Consider the following 21704-nt stretch of genomic DNA (forward strand, 5'->3'; position numbering starts at 1 on the left):
GACCAAAAAAAAGCTGAAGCTCATCTCTTCTTTTCCTCTGCTTCTAGTTATTTCCCCAGTAAGGGAATTATAAATTCTAATATCAAAACTATTAACAGCGATTAATAATATTATTTTGATTTTTCATGCAGTATTCAATATATAACACCCGCTTTGGCCCCGACTAATTCAGATGTACAGACACTCACAATCTGAATTAGTGGAATATATGATCCCAACTGATATCACAATTATCCTAGAACAATAAGGCTTATGGTTAAGAGCGAAGGGGTAATATCTATTTTAACTTTTGGTGGTAAGTATTTAATAGGAGTAATATCGGTATATTCCAAACACTGCAGTAAATTATAATACTAAATATCTAATATAAAGTGTAATACTTAAATTAATGTATAGCTTATAATAAGAAGGAAATATTTATTGCATAGTAGTTTCTTAGGGTGGAAGTGTGGGAGTATAGTTTTGAAACTTTAATAAATGTTGGATCTTCAATCCCACAAAAGAAGTGCAATAAAGCTACTCTACTAGCATTAGTTTACTGTGCATATTTGCCTTTTCTCTATAGCTACATACAAACTCCATTTTTGACCGCCATAAATGGTGGGCTTAACTCCAAATCATTACTGCTTCTCTTTTCTTGGGCACTAAAGCTAGGGTTCTTCAATTAGCGTATCCCACTTTTTACACATTTATCTAACAACCCCTTTTCCCTTAATCTTATTTTTATTTGTTCTACTTCAAGATTTTTTCTTTTTTGACTTGCATTCTTGAAAAGCTATTACTTCTGATATAGCTTGATTGATTTATATTTTTGCTTTCTTGAATTGCTCAAAAGTTCAAATCTTTAAGCTCAAACTTGTTCCATTTGATTGTTTTGCTCAAAAGTTCAAATCTTTAAGCTCAATCTTGCTCCATTTGATTGTTCTGCTTGTGAAGTTTACATCTTTTGAGCTTATTGCATGTGGGTTTTTTTGTGTGGCGGGATTTGTAAGTGTTTGAATGAGGAAAAAGGGTGTCCAGGGTGATGAGATATGAGGGTTAAGATTGTAGGAAAATGGGTTGTGTATTTGGGAAAGAGATTTCATCTTCTGAGACACCTAATGGGCAGGTTGTAGTTGGAAGTAGGAGAGAAAATGGGGTAGATAGAGATTTGGCTGCCCCATCTGGGAGGAGAGAGAAAGTTGGTACTGTAAATAAAGTGGATGCCGTAGGCGGCGGCGGAGGAGGTAGTGATGTTGGTGAAGTTGTGAATGGTAGGGATCAGAAGGGTGAGAATGCAAGGCATAGGGGTGAGAGGAGAAGGTCTAAGCCTAATCCGAGGCTAAGCAACCCACCTAAGAATGTGCACGGCGAGCAAGTGGCGGCTGGATGGCCGTCATGGCTTTCTGATGTAGCTGGAGAGGCTATCAATGGTTGGATTCCGCGCAGGGCGGATGCATTTGAGAAGCTAGCTAAGGCAAGCAATTGTTAACCTCATTGGTTGAATTACTTGTTTTTGTTTTGTAGATTGATTAATATCTCATTCATTGTCATTTCTGTGTTGTATTTTTTGTGCTATTTAGATTGGGCAAGGTACTTATAGCAATGTCTATAAAGCTAGAGATAATCTAACGGGGGACATTGTTGCACTGAAGAAGGTTAGATTTGATAATTTGGAGCCAGAGAGTGTGAGATTTATGGCAAGAGAGATTTTGATTTTGCGCCGCTTGGATCATCCAAATGTTATGACGTTGCGAGGATTGGTTACGTCAAGGATGTCTTGTAGTTTGTACCTCGTGTTTGATTATATGGATCATGATTTAGCTGGACTTGCTGCAAGCCCTGGAATCAAGTTCACAGAGGCTCAGGTTGGGGTTATATACTTGTATTATTTGCTTGTTGATTTTTTAGCTACAAGTGTTTGGCTTCCAAATTGTTTACATTGTTTGTTGGTCAATATTTGTAGGTTAAATGTTACATGCATCAACTATTAGCAGGGCTTGAACACTGTCATAACCGTCTTGTGTTGCATCGCGATATAAAAGGATCAAATCTTCTTATTGACAGTGGGGGAGCACTCAAGATTGCTGATTTTGGGTTGGCTTCTTTCTTCGATCCCAATAAAAAGCAGCCCATGACTAGTCGTGTGGTTACTCTATGGTACAGACCACCAGAGCTTCTACTTGGAGCCACCGACTATGGTGTTGGTGTTGATCTTTGGAGTGCTGGTTGTATTTTTGCTGAGCTATTAGCTGGGAAACCCATTATGCCTGGTCGTACAGAGGTACAGTCTGTTGGTCAAAACAATCTGATAGTGTGACAGGTCTTGGGTGATACCAGGAAAAGGAACTCTTTTTTTGCCGTGCTTGTTGTTTGCATCAATTTATTTGCTTGCTTGTGTTTCTTTTAGTTGAAGAGAAGCTTTTTCCCTTCAACTAAGGTACATTTGGTTATAACTAATTTCTCTCCACTTGAAATTCTCTTCAATACAAAAGGCCCGGTGCACTAAGCTCCCGTGATGCACGGGGTCCGAGGAAGGGCGAGACCACAAGGGCCTATTGTACGCACTACGCAACCTTACCCTTCAGTGACCTCCTGGTCACATGGCAACAACTTTAGCAGTTACGCCAAGGCTCCCCTTCCTCATCGATACAAAATGAAATCTTTATTTGGGGAAGAAGTAGCTTTTCTAATATTTAATCAAGATTAGTGAACAGTGAACTGCTAAATAACTTTCTTTAGCATGATAGGAAAGAGAAGTGGAGATATGAAAGATTTTGTTTCGGATTAGACGATTAGTTATATATGGCTGTTTTTAGGTTCTCCCCTATCACACAATGCTAAGCCTAAGAAACCAAAGCAGTCAGAGCAGACTGCTCGCGTGAAAGTATGACACAATGTGCTTAGCTTCAGAGTTAGATTGAGACATGGCTGTGTACAGCTTAATCTGGATTAAGCTACTCAATTGCATCTTGGGCTTAAGCGTGTATGTGATTTTTTATTGGAAGGAGTGGCAGGACCACAAACCAAAGTTCTAAAAGCGTGGAAAAAAATTCTGAACATTGCTCCAGCTTTAGCTTAAATGTCTTTGCTTTTTCCTCAATGTGCAAATCTTCCTTCCCACTGGACTGACTGTGGTGGGAGGACCATGAACTGAAAAGTAGCCCTGCGACTTATGATTGCTTTACAATCAGTATTTTGTAACTTTTGAGTAAATTATCATGGATTGGATTTTAGCAGCGAGCTTCATGATTTGATTAATTTACACTTCCATAATATTCAGGTTGAACAGCTCCACAAGATCTTCAAGCTATGTGGATCTCCATCAGAAGAATATTGGAAAAAGTCGAGGCTTCCACATGCAACTATATTCAAACCTCAGCAATCATACAGAAGATGTATAGCAGAAACTTTTAAAGATTTTCCACCTTCATCGTTGTCATTGATTGAGACTCTTCTGGCCATTGATCCTGCTGAGCGTCAGACAGCTACAGCTGCATTACAGAGTGCAGTAAGCTGTTCATATCCATTTTGTTACTTCATGATTTTACTTGAGGCAACTGATTGATTAACTGTTTAAGTGATGAAGTCTCTGTTTGTTTTAAAGTCTCACGCTTTTGCTTTCATGTGCACTTGTTCCTCAATCTCTTCATCTGCATTGATAGACTTTTTCTTCTGCATTTATTACTAATTATTAGTGCTTACGAATTTCTTCTTTTTATCTCTTCATTAACCTTACAAAGACCAGAATTGATGCTTTTTTCCTTTTTAAGAAAATTGTGTGGGAAAAATCCAATGATGTGGTTTCAAATATTGCATCACATGGCAGTAAAGAAATGACTTGCTTCATAGTTACATCACTAGTAAGAAAGTCAAAGAACTTGGTTTGGCTGACCTTTTACAAATCAATTTCCTTTCTTAGCATCAATTCATCGTCAACTGCTAGAGAGCTAAATGGATTTCCAAAGTATATGCAGGAAGAAGATTGACTAAAAAGGTTTTATTTGTTTTTACTTCATAGATATTCACATGCACTCGAATTGATTGACCTATGTCTTTGTTACACAAGGACGCATGTGGAGCATTTGACGCCAGAGTTTTACACTTTTCTAAAATTTATTTTCATAGAATATTTTGAAGGACTGTCAATATATGTTCCGTTTATTCTTGTGCAGTTCTTTACTACCAAACCTTACGCCTGTGAACCTTCCAGCCTTCCCAAATATCCACCCAGCAAAGAAATGGATGCTAAACGGCGAGACGAAGAATCTCGAAGGTCTAGTTATCTGGATCCTTTTGTTTTTTATTTTATATCCACACTTCATATTCATGTTTGCATATTTATATCAATTATTTTGTATATAGAAGAAACCATTCTTGTCGAGATAGCTAGTTGCTGTGTATACCTTTTTATATTTCATCAGTATTTGTTCAAAATTATTTTGTTTCATATGCAAATTCCCTTTTATAGTTGGACCTGCTAAAGGAACCAGTTACAAAAACATGAATCTGTCTTCTCAATTAGCATACTTTTGTGATATTAAGTAGGGGAACTTCATTTTCTTCTATCTGCTTCACGTTTATCTGCTGAAGCAGTTTGTCATTTTCCTCCTAAAATTTTTACCTGAACTATTTGCTATATAATAGACAAAGAGCTATTGGGAAAGCCAATGCTGATGGTGTAAGGAGAAATCGTCACCGTGATCGAGCAGTGAGGGCAATCCCTGCTCCTGAAGCCAACGCGGAGCTGCAAGTCAATATTGATGTATGTCATTTAAGAATCTCATTTCAGCATTACCTTTATGTTCTAGTATTTGACCATCATCTAAGTCATGTAAGATTGCATATGCATTTTTTGCATAATGTGAAACTGTCAGAGCTGTTCCAACGTGAAACTAACAAAACAAAGATAATAAAATATAAAGATGGTCAAATTTTCAGTTTCAGGTAATTTCTATCCCAGGGTTAAACTAGTTTACCTGTGTCATGTCATGCTTCTAATATTTTACCATCCAAGTGTTGTAAAATTGCATATGCATTTTATGCATAATCTGAATCTGTCGGAGTAGTTCCAACGCAAAACTTACAAAATAAAGAGAACAAAATATCTGCTCAAAGTCGAACTTCAGCTTTTAGTTAATTTCTTACCCATGATTGAATAGTTTCCCTTCTTTCCTTGAGTCGGGGTATATCGGAAACAACCTTTCTACCCTCAAGGTAGGGGTAAGGTCTGCGTACAAACTACCCTCCCCAGACCCCACTTGTGGGATTATACTGGGTTTGTTGTTGTTGTTGTTGATTGAATAGTTTCTCTGTGTTGCCATCTTATTATCTTATAATTAGGAAAGTAGTTTGTTGTTGTTGTTGATTGAATAGTTTCTCTGTGTTGCCATCTTATTATCTTATAATTAGGAAAGTAGTAAAAGCTATTGAGATTCTGAAGTGTACATTTCTCCAACATACCTCGTCTTTTTTGCATTGGGCTAATTACACGCCAAATTGGTCAATATATTGCTTGTCAATGATTAGTAGTTGGAAGAGAGGGTTGTCTGCTAGTAGTTTCGCATTTGACATGATTGTCAAATTCCGTCATTGCATTTCCTAGTAGTTTTACATTTTATACACAATATTCCTTTCCAATTAAATTAGCAAACAAGTGCTTGTTTTCATGTTACAACGTCTGGAAATACTACTCCCTCGGTTTTATTTTATGTCATAACATTTGACGGTGCACAATTTTTAAAATGTTAATTTGACTTAGTTTGACAAGAGTGAGTTGCTCTAGTGGTAAGCACCCTCCACTTCCAACCAAGAGGTTGTGAGTTCGAGTCACCCCAAGAGCAAGGTGGAGAGTTCTTGGAGGGGGAAGGAGCCGAGGATCTATCGGAAACAGCCTCTCTACCCCAGGATAGGGGTAAGGTCTGCGTACACACTACTCTTCCCAGACCCCACTAGTGGGATTATACTGGGTTGTTGTTGTTGTTGTTTGATAGAGAAAACACACATCGAAGTTTAAACTTGATTCTTTGATGAATTTAAATTCTCAAAACTTTAGGAGTTGTAATAAATAGTATTACTGGTGGAATGGGGTCAACATTTTTACATTTGGAAAATAGAAATTATCATATAAATTTGAACGTCGGAAGGGCTATATAATTCCATTTTCGTTCAATCCTCCGATTTATTTCTTTAGTGCATTCTGGCCTTGTTGTTACTGACTTTTGCTTAACTTGCTTAAACAGAGGCGGCGTCTAGTAACACAAGCAAACGCGAAGAGCAAGAGTGAAAAGTTTCCTCCCCCACACCAGGATGGAACATTAGGTTATACCTTGGGTTCTTCACATCACATTGATCCAGGCTATGAACCGTCAGAAGTCCCATTCACATCCATGAATTTCTCATATTCAAAAGAACCGATCCAAACGTGGTCCGGCCCATTGGTGGAACCTGCCACTGGTGCTCCAAGAAGAAAGACAAAGCCATCAAAGAAGGATTCTAACAAGAAAGGAAAAGAAAGCATGTAAAGTCTAATGAATGATGTGATATTCTATAATTGGTATACTTGAAGGAGCTGCAAAATTTACAGATTATTTGTCCTATACGTAAATCAAGAAGCTTCTCAACAGCATAGAGAGGTAAAAAAGCATTTTTATCGTAGTATTTCTCCTTTGTATTCTTTTGGATAATGAGAATCTTTTCATTATTGTACATGTAAATTTTGTTTCTTCATATTAGCAGACTCTGTTTAGATCAATGAAAAGCCTAATAAACAATCTCAGAAATGTTGTATCCTTTTACATTTGCATGTTCTGCTCACATAGTACAACAACTACAACTGACCCAGTCTAATCCCACAAGTGGAGTCTGGGGAGGGTAGTATGTACGCAGACCTTACCCGTACCTGGTGGTAGAGAGGCTGTTTCCGTAGACCCTCAGCTCAAGAAAAGGTGAAAAAGAGAAAGACTGCCCACATAGTTATGACTTGAAATAATGTTGTCTTCCATTTTTCTTGCAAGATCTACACTCGATATCTTGATCTATTTAAATGTATCTCCTTAATGAATTCCCTGGTATCCCAGTTCATAATTTCTGATGCCTCTGGACTCCGCACCTGTTGAGTAAGATTGTGAGAAGAGTTGAAGAGCACAGTATGATGAAAAGTTATAAGTTGTGTTTGCTCCTTGGATTGGACTAAGTGGCAATCCTTACTGTAAAAGTAAATCTTGTCATTCTTCTCCTATTCTTAGTGAATGAGTACATTAATGATTACATGAGAATGAGTAGAGACTATTGTGTGCAATTCTTTAATTGCATGATCTGTGGGTGGGTGGCTGCAACAAAACCAGAAGGTACTAGTTCGTGCTCAGGTTGTTTTGAATCTATATGACTAGACATGGAGCTTAAAAAAGAAGAAAAGATTATTGATACTTGTTGTGTTAAACATGTTACATGTCATAACATTTATGTAATTACAAGTTTTTTGACAATTTTTGGTCTTAAACATACCATTGTCATATGTGGAGCTATAAAAGTTTTTAGTAAGGGTCAAATGAAAATTTAAGTTAAATTTTTTTCAAATTTAGAAAATAGGTCATTCTTAAAATAAAAAAGATCATAGGGTTACGTAAATTGGATTGGATGGAGCAATTATTTATAAATTTCCATTTTTATTGTTTCATGAACTCGTGGCTGCAGTTTGAACACTTCCATTTTCCTAACTTTCAACACTTGTATGACATAAAATTTCTAGGACTGTCTGAAGTTTCTTTTAATTTTAACACTTCCATTTAGCTACAGATCCATATTAACTACAAACCCCTATCTTTATGAAGATATTAATGGGAGTCCAGTTCTCGATACAAGATTAAATCGAGTAAACTTAATTTGGTACATAGGAAAAAAGAAAACATTAGTATGTTACTGAAGTAGTCAAACGGTCCATCATATGCTACTGAGAAGAAATATTATTTGGTGTATTCAGGGGGTCCTCCACTAATATGTCTTTTCTGTTCAATTCAATTTTATCACTTATTTATGTAGTAAATTAACATCTATAATGCAAAATCACAGGGTTAATGTAATTATTTTTCGTGATTGAACTTATTTAACTACTAGTCCACTATTATCCAGTTAGACGTCAATTATTAAACTAGAAAAAAACATAACCCGTCTTTTTTTTTTTTTTCTTCTCATGAAAAATACGAGATAAAACAGTTTGTTATCCCACTGGCCCACGGTTTACATGCGTTATGTTTGATTTGAAGTTGAAGGTGAGATACCCGAAGGCCTCAGGTTTAAACCTCATAAGAGGCAAAAGTACTTTAGGTGATCCTGCCTTATCGTCTTTTCTCATCTAGTTTAAGTTTTGGTGAATAAAATTATTCGATAATTGTGTTGGCAGAAGATATAAATATGTATGGGTAAAATCGGGGCAATGTCTATCCCGATTGCCCGATGAGAGAACGAAAGAGGAGCACGAATCCGCAAAATCGTAATCGAGATCAGAGACTCTTCGTATCGAGACCCAGGAAGAGTGAACGATATATCCGACATCGGGCATGGTAAGGCGATGCACCCCAAACCGAGTATAAGTTCTAGACCTTGGGAGACACGGTGAACGGTTGTGCATGACAGATAGAGGACCGTAATATTTGCCATCAACCGAATATCACGGCATGAATCTTGTTCGATATCGATTATGGATCAATAATTACCGGGAAAAGAAGATTTTTACCTTTTTTAGACTAATACTAGGATTGAAACTCTCCTACTATATAAAAGAGAAGTTTTTCTTTGGTCTTACACGTTGTAACACGCAATTCAAAACAATAAATGTTTACTTTTGTCTTCTAGCTACTGCTAAAGGCATTACTCATTTGTTCTGTTCTTTATTCGCGACTGGGCTTGAACCGAGAGTCCAATCGAGGATGACCTTATTATTCAATCTAAGATCAATCCTGGTCTTTACATTACGATTGGGTTGATCGTTTATTTCGTCTTTAATTTATTTATATGTTATTCTTAATTATTCTTGTTGAATTAAACCACGTATCCTTTAAACAACGTACAAATTTAATTGTTACCCAATTTTGGGATAAATAGTTTGGCGCCCACCATGGGGCTAAAGATAATAGTGGATTTAATACAAATCATCATAACACACCCTATTTTACGCTTGTTCTTTGAAATCTTAAATCCAGGCCAGCCTAAAAATGTCAAACTCTTAGTCGACTCACTTGAACGTTGACGCTAAATCAGGCCATCACGGTGAAAATAATAAAGTGATTCCCAGTAATGATGTGCTTCCTAGTGCACCCCGATATTGAAGGTACCGGACTCCAAAAAATTTATTCAGAAGCCTTTTCCTCAGAGCACGGCACAAAACCGATCCCAAAAATAAGGTTTCGTATGCCCGACATTCCCAGATAGAGGGCCGTAATATTCGCCATCAATCGAATATCACGATGCAGATCTCGTTTGATATCGATTATGGATCAACAATTATCGGAAAAAGAAGATTTTTACCCTTTTAGACTTATACTAGCAATTCAAAGCAATAAATATTTACTTTTGTCTTCTAGCTACTGTTAAACAGGGGCGGATGTAGGGTATACTCGATGGATTCGATTGAACCCATAACATTCGACGCATAGTAAAAATTTATATGTAAAAATTCATTAATATTACAAAAAATAGTAGATATGAACCCATAACTTTAAAAATATAATGAGTTCAATCAAAAAAATTTAAAAGTTGAACCCATAGAGTTTAAATCCTGGATCCGCCTCTGCTGTTAAAGGCATTACTCACTCATTCTGTTCTTTATTCGCGACTGGGTTTGAACCGAGGGTTCAATCGAGGACCAGCTCACTGTTCAATCTAAGATCAGTCGTGGTCTTAACATTGCGATTGGTTGATCGTTTATTTCATCTTTAATTCATTTATCTATTAGTGTTAATTATTCGTATTGAACTAAATCACGTATCATTTAAACTGCGTATAAATTTAATTGTTATCCAATTTTGGAATAAGATATTTTGTGAAATTACAGCATGCGTAGGGTCGTTTTGAATATCATAGTTTTATTATAAAAAATAAAAAAATAAAAAAGGAAGGTGAGAATACTATACGTGGATATGCATGCATGGAAGCAATACACTTGGAACATTAAAGGATATGCATCAACTATTTCCCACCGCTTTCTTTCCACGATAAGATCTCATGCCTTTTCCGTCACTATCCATATACTATAAGCAGATAAGACATCCTCGTAACTTAGACGAGAAAACAGTCGAACACTGTTTGTATAAAACCCAAGTCTCAGTTTCTTGTTATGATTGGTTTTGTTTAACAAGATTTGAGGAGAATAATATTAAGATGTACGTACCAGCACCACCAAATGTTCCGAGTATGGCTGGACCAGGATCTGATCCTGGTTGGACACATCAACACTATCATCATAGTACCGTTGGTTCTGGTTTTTTTCGTCGCTACTTTTCTAACTTGTGCTTTGCCCTCTCTTCTTGGTTAGTACTGCTATCAACCTCATGTTAGTATTTTTACGCAAGTTCGTTCATTTTATCTGTTTTTACTTTAATATTTTGGGGAATATTTTCGGATAGGTAAGTTGTCACGATATAGAGGATCAATAATTAAGTAAAGAAGCAACAAATGGAGATTTTTTTTGTTCCACCACAACAAAGGGAGACTCACTTTTGTATTTTATTACAACTGTTTTGATCAGTAAATAAAACGCAGGGGATCTATACAGGTCACCTCACCTTGAAAATTGAAACAACACTGTAGTTAGCTAGCCTCACGCTTAGGGGCAGATCTAGAGTGTCACTTATGAGTTCATGTAACTTAGGAGCTGCTCCTAATTTTGTCTGGATAACGTATATGTATTAAGAAATTCGCTAGTAAATATTTTACTCGATTATTATTATATATATAACTTGAGATCGTGATGGTGGTAGAAAACCATAAACTTCTAAAATATAAGTGTCAAGATTTTGCAGGAATTGAGATAAGTTTTTCTAGTCAAACCAAAGGGCGCTTAAGCATTTCTATGCACGAGACATAGATTGCTACTAATACTAACATTTAACTTTTTTATTGTGTGTTGTGGTAGCTTCTATTTCCTATGCTGCTGTTGGGCCTTGGAAGACTGTGTAGGCAGACGAAGTTGGGCTTTAGGCCGTCGTGATCCTCCTCTAGGCCTAGGCGCAGGATCTGCATCTGGCCCATTTGAACCTCAACCTCCAGATATTCCCGTTGTACTTCCCGGCTCACCCGCTCCAGCCGAGGGCACTCTACTGTGATAATCTACTTTGAAATCAAACTTTTTAACTTGTAATAAGTGTTCAATCATGAATTGATGTAATGCCAAAAAGAAAAGAAAAAAGTGCAACATGTGCGTAATAATGCTTCTTGTATATTTGTACTATGTGCAGTGGCAGATTCAGATGTTTAAGTTTATGGATTTCTAGAACGATCTAAAGTTAATATATGTAAAAGGTGGTCATATTTTTAGGCTTTTTATTTGTGAGCCTTGTTGGCATATTTGAAGCCTTTTATTTAAGGCCTTATTGGCCAAATAAATAGTTTTGTATTTTGAGAGGATGTGGCCAATTGTTGGCCAAGCATTTCTTTCTTCTCTTCCCTATATAATGAGGACTCTTTACTCATTTGGAAACACACCAACAAGACTTGAGTCTTCATTTCTTGTTTCTTCTTTTCTTCCTTTATTAAGAGTTTTTTGTATGAGAGTTAGTGTTGGGAAGTACTTGTGTGAACCCTTTCTTTAAAGTGATCTTGTGAGGTTGTTCCCTTAGGGTATTTGGGATTAATTAGAGTATTTACTCTAATTTTGTACTCTTTTTTGTACTCTTATTGTTATAGTAAATTGTCCCTATCCGCTTGTGGACGTAGGTCACTTTGACCGAACCACGTTAAATTTGTGTCTTCTTTATCTACTTTAATTGTCGTCGTTATCAACTTCCATTGTCTTTGTTATTTTCATTATACCGTTGTTTGGCTATATTTCGTACTATCCGGGTTCCCGATCCTAACAAATTGGTATCAGAGCCGGATCTAACCGGGTTAGTTTCAATAGCCAAAATGACTCTAACAAAGACCTATGTTGAGAAATTTGATCGAAGTGCAAACTTCGAAATATGACAATTAAAGATGAAAGCTATCCTAATTCAGGATGGCTTAGACTTGGCGTTACAAGGAAATGAGAATAAGCCGGATAAAATGACGGATGTGGAGTTTGTAGTCATAGACAAAAGGGCAAAAGCATGTATCATTTTAAATCTCTCAAATGAGGTTTTACGTGAAGTTTCTGTAGAAATCACAGCCAAAGGCATGTTGGAAAAATCGAAAACCTTATATATGAAGAGGACGGTGGAAAATAGACTTTACCTGAAGCAGAAGCTTTATACAATCCGTATGGGTGAAGGTACCTCTATTCTCTCTCATCTTGACACTTTTGATTCCATTCTTATGGATTTGAGTAATATAAATGCTAAAATTAAAGATGAGGATCAAGCCGTGTTACTGCTTTGTTCTCTACCCCCATCTTTTAAGCATATAAGAGATACTATACTTTATGCAAAGGATAATATCTCTTATAAGGATATTAAATCTATCTTAAAATCAAAAGAATAGATAGATAGTGATATTACTAGGGAAGCTAGTGGAACTCAAGCGGAAGTTGGCTTGTTTGTTAGGGGCAAATCCGACTCCATATCCAGATATAATAATTTACAGTGTCGCTATTGTCATAAGAAAGATCACAATATTTCTGAATGCTATAAACTGAAAAATAAAGACAAGCATAAAGAAAGAAAAAATGAGCACAAAAATACTGACACCGCCGAAGCTAGTGTAGCAACTGATGAGATTGAGGGAACTATATTTTTAGCAATTGAAACTAGTTTCAGATTAGATAATGAGTGAATTTTAGATTCCGGTTGTTCATATCATATGTGTCCTAGCAGGGACTTGTTTTCTACATATGATTCAGTTGCAGGTGGAGTTGTCCAACTGGGTAACAATGTTACTTGCAACGTTATTGGCAAAGGTACAATTCGGTTCAGAATGCACGATGATGTGGTGAGAACTCTCACCGATGTTAGATATGTTCCTGAGTTGAAGAAAAATCTCATATCTTTGGGCACTTTAGAATTCCTTGGGTGCAAATTCACTAGTGATGGTGGAGTTTTAAAAGTTTTTCAAGATGCTCTTGTGATCATGAAAGCACACAGATATGGTTCGTTGTATACTTTATTGGGCTCCACTGTTATAGGCCCTACTGCAGTTTCGGTATCAGACAACTTGTCTGATTTTGATGGCATTAAATTTTGACATATGCCCATTGGGGCTTTTGCGGAGAAGGTGAAGCAAATTTACTATATCAGCCAAAATTAGGCCAAGGTGGAGATTTGTAAAAGATGGCCTTATTTTTAGGCTTTTTATTTGTGAGCCTTGTTAGCACATTTGGAGCCTTTTATTTAAGGCCTTGTTGGCCAAATAAATAGCCTTGTATTTTGAGAGGATGTGTCCAATTGTTGGCCAAGCATTTCTTTCTTCTCTTCCCTATATAATGCGGATTCTCTACTCATTTGGAAACACACCAACAAGACTTGAGTTTTCATTTCTTGTTTCTTCCTTTCTTCCTTTATTAAGAGTTTTTTGTATGAGAGTTGTTGAGAAGCACTTGTGTGAACCCTTTCTTTGGAGTGATCTTGTGAGGTTATTCCCTTAGGGTATTTGGGATTAATTAGAGTATTTACTCTAATTTTGTACTCTCTTTTGTATTCTTATTGTTATAGTAAATTGCCCATATCCGTTTGTGGACGTAGGTCACTTTGACTTAACCACGTTAAATTTGTGTCTTCTTTATATACTTTAATTGTCGTTGTTATCAACTTCCATTGTCTTTGTTATTGCCATTATACCATTGTTTGGCTATATTTCGCACTACCCGGGTTCCCGATCCTATATATATATATATATATATATATATATATATATATATATGATAACTGGACCAACGTGTTGGGTTTCAAGCTAGATATTTTTATACTTTTAATAAAAATTTTAGTGCAAATACAAAATTTTTGCAAAAGTTACCGGGTTTATGTGAACCCGTAACTTTTGCACTAAATTCGCCTCTGACTGTCTATGCATATATCGAATATTTTACTTGTATACTAAATATTGTTCTTTGTTCTTGAATATTCTTATTTCAGTTAGGAGTATCCTTCGTTTTTCGTTAATTTGAAGCAATCAAATACGAGTTATTAAGTTCATAGCCCATAGGTAATGTAAGTCGAATATCTTCATTCTTCGTAAAGGAAAACAATTTTCACTAATTAGGGCATAGGTAAACTAAGTCGAATATATTCATTCTTCGTAAAGGAAAATAATTTTCACTAATTAGGGCATATTGACCCATAGAAAAAATAAAACTACTCACATTTCGTGTCTCACAAATTACATAGTTAAAGTGATGATTTGAGGTGTGACACATATTATATATTTATTGATTTGGTGTCAAATAAGGTATGCTAAATCTATTCCCATAATCCCTATAGGTTTAGGAAGACCTATTGTTCTAATAGATTTGGGAAAGGAAAACATATAGCCCTTATCAAATTGGGAAACCTTTCTCTTATAGGTTTGGGACTATTTGGGATTTATATATAGGGGTTGTAGTTGGAGATTCTATAGATTGTATTGTACTTTTCTTTTCATTTATAGTGAAAAACTCTCTGCTCCTGTCCCGAGGATTAGGCTTAGCCGAACCTCGTTAAATCTTTGTGTTAATTTTTCTTCTCTATTTGCTTTGTGTGTGATTGTGTACTAGTTAACCCACGATCTTTCACAATAATTGGTATCAGAGCAAGGTTCGAGTTTCTACATATAATCTAGGGTTAAGATGTCTTCATCATCTTCAACAAAGTGTGAAATAGAGAAAATTGACGGGGGTTCTAACTTCAGTCTATGGAAGATTAGGATGAAATCGTCCCTGGTGTTACAAGGGTTATGGAAGGCAATTGATGAGTATTTTCCTGAAGAGATGAAAGAGACAGAGAAGGCTGACCTGACGGAGAGGCTTTGAGTGCAATCTTCATGAGCGTTACAGATAGTGTTCTTCGGGAAATTGTTGAAGAAACTTAAGGAAAATCCCTTACTATAGGAACTGACTCCACGGTAGGAGTATCAACACTAACATCTCTCACATAGGTCATATACGCATCACACACCTTCTCAACTATTCGTTGAGCCTTAAGAAATGAAGCAACCCTGCTAGAAATATGATCTAAGGTACCTCTCCACTCTAGCCTCTGTAGACCTGGCATAGCCAACGTCACCGTCTTGGCGTAACAATCAAGGATAGCGTGATAGGGCGACAACCAGTCCATGCCCAAAATAATATCGAAATCCACCATACTGAGCAATAATAAATCAGCTCTGGTCTCAAAACCACCGATAACAATTAAACACGACCAATATACGCGGTCCACAATAATAGATTCACCCACGGGTGTAGATACATAAACAGAAGAACTCAAGGAATCATGGGATACGCCCAAATACGAGGAAAAATAAGATGACACATAAGAATAAGTGGAGACTGAATCAAATAAGACTGATGCATCTCTATGACAGACAAGAATAATACATGTGATAACAGAATCAGATGTAATGGCCTCTGTCCTAGCAGGAAAGACATAATATCTGGCCTGGCCTCCCCCTCTAGGGCGACCTCTACCTGTCCGACCTCCACTTCTAGCTGGCTGTGCAGGTGGAGTGGCAACTGGTGCAGTAATCATGGCCTGAGAAGCATGAGGGCCCTGTGGAATAGAAGGGGCCTGAGAAACCTGCGGAGGTGCACCCCTCCTAGACTAGACTGCTCGCTCGGAGGACGTGGCTACTAGGACTGGCTCGGGCCTGATCGACTAGACTGCTCGCTCAAGGCACCCCGTATATGAGGTACAAAAGACACTGGCGGTGCATAATATGGAACCTGAGGTCTGGGAGTAGCCGGAATACCATTGGAAGCTGGAAGTGCTGAATGAATAGGACGGCTCACATAACCTCTACTATGACGGCTGCAGCTGGGGCACGAGCATTATTATATGTGCCAGAATCTCGGGGTCTCTTAGCTTCCCTCTCTTCCCTCTCCCGGATCCGCATACCTTCCAATCTCCTAGCAATTGACACCACCTGTTGACATGTGATGTCTGTCTCTAGCTCTCAGGCCATACTGAATCTGATACTAGGGTGGAGACCCTCAATAAATCTGCGAAACTGCTCTCGAATAGTAGCAACTAAGGCTGGTGCATGCCTAGCTAAATCACTGAATCAGACCGCATATTCCGACACGGTCATAGCACCCTGACGCAACTGCTCAAACTCTGCACGCCATACATCTCTAAGACTCTGAGGAACATATTTCCTCAAGAATATATCAAAAAATTGAGTCCAAGTAAGTGAAGCTGCCTCAGCCGGACTATCCAACTCATATGCCCGCCACCACTGGCAGGCCGCTCCTCTAATCTAGAATGCCGTGAAAGAAACCCCACTAGAATCCATAATACCCATGGTACGGAGGATACGGTGATCATCGGGGGCGCGAGTGTCTGATCATCGGATTCAGTTGTGCGTGTCCTCACCATCTGTGAGAGAATAGAAAGACAATGGTTTAGAACTTTGAAGTCAACAATGCGCACGATAAGGAATCAAAGAAGTGAATGTTTTCCTAACAGTTCCATAGCCTCCTGAAGATAAGTACAAACATCTCCGTACCGATCCGCAAGACTCTACTAAATCTGCTTGTGACTCATAACACCTATGAACCTACAGCTCTGATACCAACTTGTCACGACCCCAAATTCCCTCTGTAGGATATCGTGATGGCACCTAGTCTCTAAGACTAGGTAAGCCAATCAATGCGGAATAACAATAAAAATCTAAAATAAATAATCTTCAAATTCACATAATTACAACTCCCAAAACCCGGTAGAAATAAGTCACAAGCTTCTAAGAATTTATCCTCAATGTATCTATATATATCAGGGTCTAAGTAAAATAAGGAAGCAACATAATAATGATAGAAGGGGACTCCGGAGTCTGCGGACGCTGGTAGATATACCTCGAAGTCTCCGTACACAGGTAGCTCACTGATGTCTGTACTGATAGGATGTACCTGGATCTGCACAAAAATATGTGCAAAAGCATAGTATGAGTACACCACAGCGGTACCCAGTAAGTGCCAAGCCTAACCTCGGTAGAGTAGTGATGAGGTCAGGTCAGGTCCTACTGGAATAATGAAAGACAAGGTGAAATATTTAACAATATAATAAAAATAAAATGACAATGGAAATGAATCAAGTAAGTAGTATGTCACCAATTAACTACGCAAAATAATGGCAAATAATACCTCGTGGAAACAAAACAGAATTCTTTTCAACTTTAAGAAAATTACAACATTAATCAAAGGCAACTGCGGCCATAAATCAATATCAACAAGGGCACTCCCGAGGTACCGCCTCGTAGTCCCAAATCATAAAGAAATTCACAATATCTCATTTCCTTATATCACCATGGGAGCCTTCACATTTAATTTTAAAGAAAAATATTTTTTCCGAAATAGTATCTCGCGTTTTAGCCACCCTTATCACACCGCATGACTTCTAGTAATTCCCCTACTAGCCACGCGTATCAAGCCACCTTATCTCACCGCATGCGTTTCAACACCCAGACCTTATACTATCGCATGCGTATCAATATCACAATATATCACAATTTGCACCTCAAGTGCCCAAATAATTCAATTTGCCAAAATAAACAACAACAACAATACTTTCCACAACAGGGAGCTCACTGCTCAATGACAATGAGTACAAAATCTCACAAAATATTAGGGAATAAATAACTCAGCAAAAATAATATTTAAAATTTTTTAATACGTCGCCTCGGTTCCAAATTCAAAATATCAAATACTTCATATTAATAATATTTAAATTAAAGAAATTCCACCTTCAAATAATGCACAGAATAAAAGAAACCAAGTTTAAGCTAAACATGTGAAAACAATTAGCAGGAGAAGGTCAAACAAATTTAAAATATATAAATCAGATCAATGATGGAGAATATATTAATATTTAATAATTTAATTAATATGCAACAGTGATCTACACAATTTAAAAATATAATCTTTCATATTTAGCTCGTGTACACACTCGTCACCTCGTGTACACGACTTTTATCACATCAATACCAATCCTAGGGAAAATTTCCCCCCCACAAGGTTAGACAAGTCACTTGCCTAGAACCAAGCTCAATCAATCGGCAAGAATACCATTTCCACGAATATCCGACTCTGAATGGCTCGAATCTAGCCAAAATAATTCGATACAGTCAACAAAAATTATAGGAATCAATTTCATAAGAAAATACTATATTTTTCAATAAAAAGCCGAAAATAACTCAAACATTGCCCGTGGGGCCCACATCTCGGAATCCGGCAAAACTCACAAAATCCGACAACCCATTCAATTACGAGTCCAACCATATCAGTTTCACTCAAATCCGATTCTGAATCGACACCGAAATCTCAAAAATTTGTTTCTTTGAGATTTCTAAAATTTTCCCAAATTTCTATCTCAATACACTATTTAAATGGTGAAAATAATGATATATTCATGTATATTGACCAAATCCGAGTTAGAATCACTTACCCAAATATTGTTTTCTTGAAAATCTATCAAAAATTGCCTCTCCTCAAGCTCCAATTCGTCAAAAACTGCACAAGGTACGAAGTCCCCTGTTTTATAATTCTGTCCAGGCAGCCCTCGGTCCTGCCTCGATCCTGGCCCTCGATCAAGGCTTCGATCATGGCTTCGATCATGGCCCTCGATCCTGACCTTCGATACTGGGCATCGATCATGGCTTCTGTCACGACCCAAACTAACACATGTCGTGATGGCGCCTATCGTGGAACTAGGCAAGCAGACTCATTTCCAAAATAAAATGATATTTTCATTTCAAAGATAATTTTAATGTTATTTAACATAAAAACCTTCGAAAAGTAGTTCAAATCAAAATAAAAGTGCGGAAGAAAAAGCCCGACATCGGGGTGTCACTAGTCATGAGCATCTACTACAATCTGTCTAACAATGTCAAGGCTAACTCAACCTAGAAAATAGCTAAATACAACTAGAGGAAGATAAGAGGGAGAAGAGCAGGGGCTGCGATCGCCAAACAGCTACCTTGCTATCTCCGATAAAATTTGCAACCAGAACAATCAACAACCGCTACTGTGTCCAGCTACACCTGGATCTGCACACAAGGTACAGGGAGTAACGTGAGTACGCCAACTCAGTAAGTAACAACAATAAATAAAGACTGAGCAGTAGTGACGAGCAATAAAGCATATAACATTCGTATCGCGAAATCTCAGTAAAATACTACATGCTTTTAAAATCAGGATTTGAATCAAAACATCTCGTTTAACCCAGTTCCAGTAAAAATCATTTAAAGATATTTTTCAACAGTTTTCAGACAGAGAAAAAATGCAAAGGTGAGCAAAATTATGAAATCATAAACAGCCCCTCGGGCAAAACATCACTCATATACAGGCCCTCGGGCAAACCTCACAATCACTCGTGCCACTCGGGCATACCTTACAATCACTCTTGCCACTCGGACATACCTCACAATCACTCTTGCCACTCAGGCATACCTCACAATCACTCATGCCTCCCAGTCACTCAGCACTCAGCACTCGCACTCAGTAGATACCTGCGCTCACTGGGGGTGTGTACAGACTCCGGAGGGGCTCTTTCAGCCCAAGCGCTATAATCTGCATGGATAACTCATGTGCTATAATAATAAAGTATGCTGCAAGCGGGCTGCCCCGATCCATACTCATCCGCACAATCAGGCCCTCAGCCGCACTCAGTCATAAACCTCTCAAGCCACTCGGGCATTTCAGTAAAAACAAGGTGCTCAGCCCAAAACAATATTTATATGCATCAAAATCTAGTAATAAAACTGAGTTATGCGGTAAACAAGTATAAACATGACTGAGTATAGATTTTCAATCGAAAACAATGAGAGGATAGTAAGAAAAAAAGCCCCTAAGGGTCCAAACAATACTGGCGCAATGCCCAAATATGGCATTCAGCCCAATTTATAGAAATTCTTTCTAAAACATATAACTATTATATAGTTTCAACAAAGTATGCAACTTTACAGTTGCTACGGGATGGACCAAGTTACAATTCCCAACAGTGCCCGCCCACACGCCCGTCACCTAGCATGTGCGTCACTAAAAATCCGGGGTTTCGTACCCTCAAGACTTGATTTACAATCGTTACTTACCTCAAACTGGTCAAATCTCTACCCCGCAATGCTCTTGCCTCAAGACTCGGCCTCAAAATGCTCCAAATCTATTCACAATCAGTACAATACCATCAATATACGCTAATGGAATGAATTTCATAAGAAAAGTTTCAAAATTAGACCAAAACCCGAAATTGGCTCAAACCCGGCCCCCGGGTCTACGTCTCGAAATCCGACAAAATTCACAAAACTAGAAAACTCATTCACTGACGAGTCTAACCATACCAAATTCATCAAAATCCGACATCGTTTGGTCCTTCAAATCCTTAAATTACTCTCCAATAATTCCAAGCACTAACCCCTCATTTTCACTAATTACAATGATTAAACAACGAAAAATCACTATATATACAAATATTAGGGCTCAAGTAACTTACCTCAATGAAAACCCCTTGATTCCCTCTTCAAATCTCTCCCGAAAACCTCCAAAATCGAATAGAAATGGTGAAAAATTCACCAAAATTCGCAAAGTGTGCAATATGTACCCTCTGCCCAGGCTTCTCGCACCTGTGGCCATTTACTCGCACCCGCGCGACCGCGCCTGCGGTCTAAGGAGCTGCACCTGCGCAACTCACTTATCCGCCCAGACTCCGCATCTGCGGCAAACTCGTCGCACCTGCGAAGGCGTACCTGCGCGTTTCCTCCGCTTCTGCGAAGCCTGCCCAGCATTTCCCCTTTCCGCATCTGTGCCCCAGGTTTCGCACCTGCGGGCTAGCAGATGCGATACCCTTCTCACACCTGCGCATCCTACCTAGCCCAGCATTTTCCGCACCTGCGAACTCCCCACGCGCACCAGCGGCCTCGCACCTGCGACTCTTCCTTCTGCAGGTGCGGAAATAGCAGAAGCAGCAGCTTCAGCTGCATTTTCCAACTTCGACACATCCGTTAACCACCCGGAATCACCCCGAGACCCTCGGGACCTCAACCAAAAATACCAACAAGTCATACATCAACATACCAACTTAGTCGAACCTTCGAATCACTCAAAACAACATCAAATTATCAAGTTACCCTCGGATTCAAGCCTAAGAACTTCTAAATTTCCAAATTCGGTAACTGATGCCGAAACTAACCAAACCACGTCCGAATGACCTCAAATTTTGCACACTAGTCACAAATGACACTATGAACCTACTCCAACTTCCGAAATTCCATTCCGACCCCGATATCAAATTTTCCACTGCCGACCGAAATCGCCAAATTTCCAATTTGGATGTTGACTTTTCCAACTTAAGTTTCTACTTAAGAGACTAAGTATCTCAATTCACTCTGAAACCACTCCGGTCCCGAACCAACTAACCCGA

At 38.1% G+C, this 21704-nt stretch overlaps 1 protein-coding gene and 1 long non-coding RNA gene across 2 annotated transcripts; both read left to right on the forward strand.

Moving 5' to 3' along the window:
• Positions 1-435: 435 nt before the first annotated feature.
• On the forward strand, positions 436-6761 carry LOC104105043 (probable serine/threonine-protein kinase At1g54610). The gene is made up of 7 exons (XM_009613269.4): positions 436-1456; positions 1563-1847; positions 1946-2263; positions 3263-3490; positions 4155-4255; positions 4627-4744; positions 6222-6761. The coding sequence occupies exons 1-7, from the start codon at positions 1055-1057 to the stop codon at positions 6501-6503; spliced, it is 1734 nt and encodes a 577-aa protein (XP_009611564.1). The 5' UTR covers positions 436-1054; the 3' UTR covers positions 6504-6761.
• Positions 6762-10180: 3419 nt separating this feature from the next.
• On the forward strand, positions 10181-11847 carry LOC104105044 (uncharacterized). Its single transcript, XR_011411262.1, has 2 exons — positions 10181-10505; positions 11111-11847. It is a non-coding gene; the product is annotated as an uncharacterized lncRNA (long non-coding RNA).
• Positions 11848-21704: the final 9857 nt, after the last annotated feature.

Source organism: Nicotiana tomentosiformis, chromosome 9 (assembly GCF_000390325.3).
Source record: "Nicotiana tomentosiformis chromosome 9, ASM39032v3, whole genome shotgun sequence".
NCBI lineage: Eukaryota > Viridiplantae > Streptophyta > Magnoliopsida > Solanales > Solanaceae > Nicotiana > Nicotiana tomentosiformis.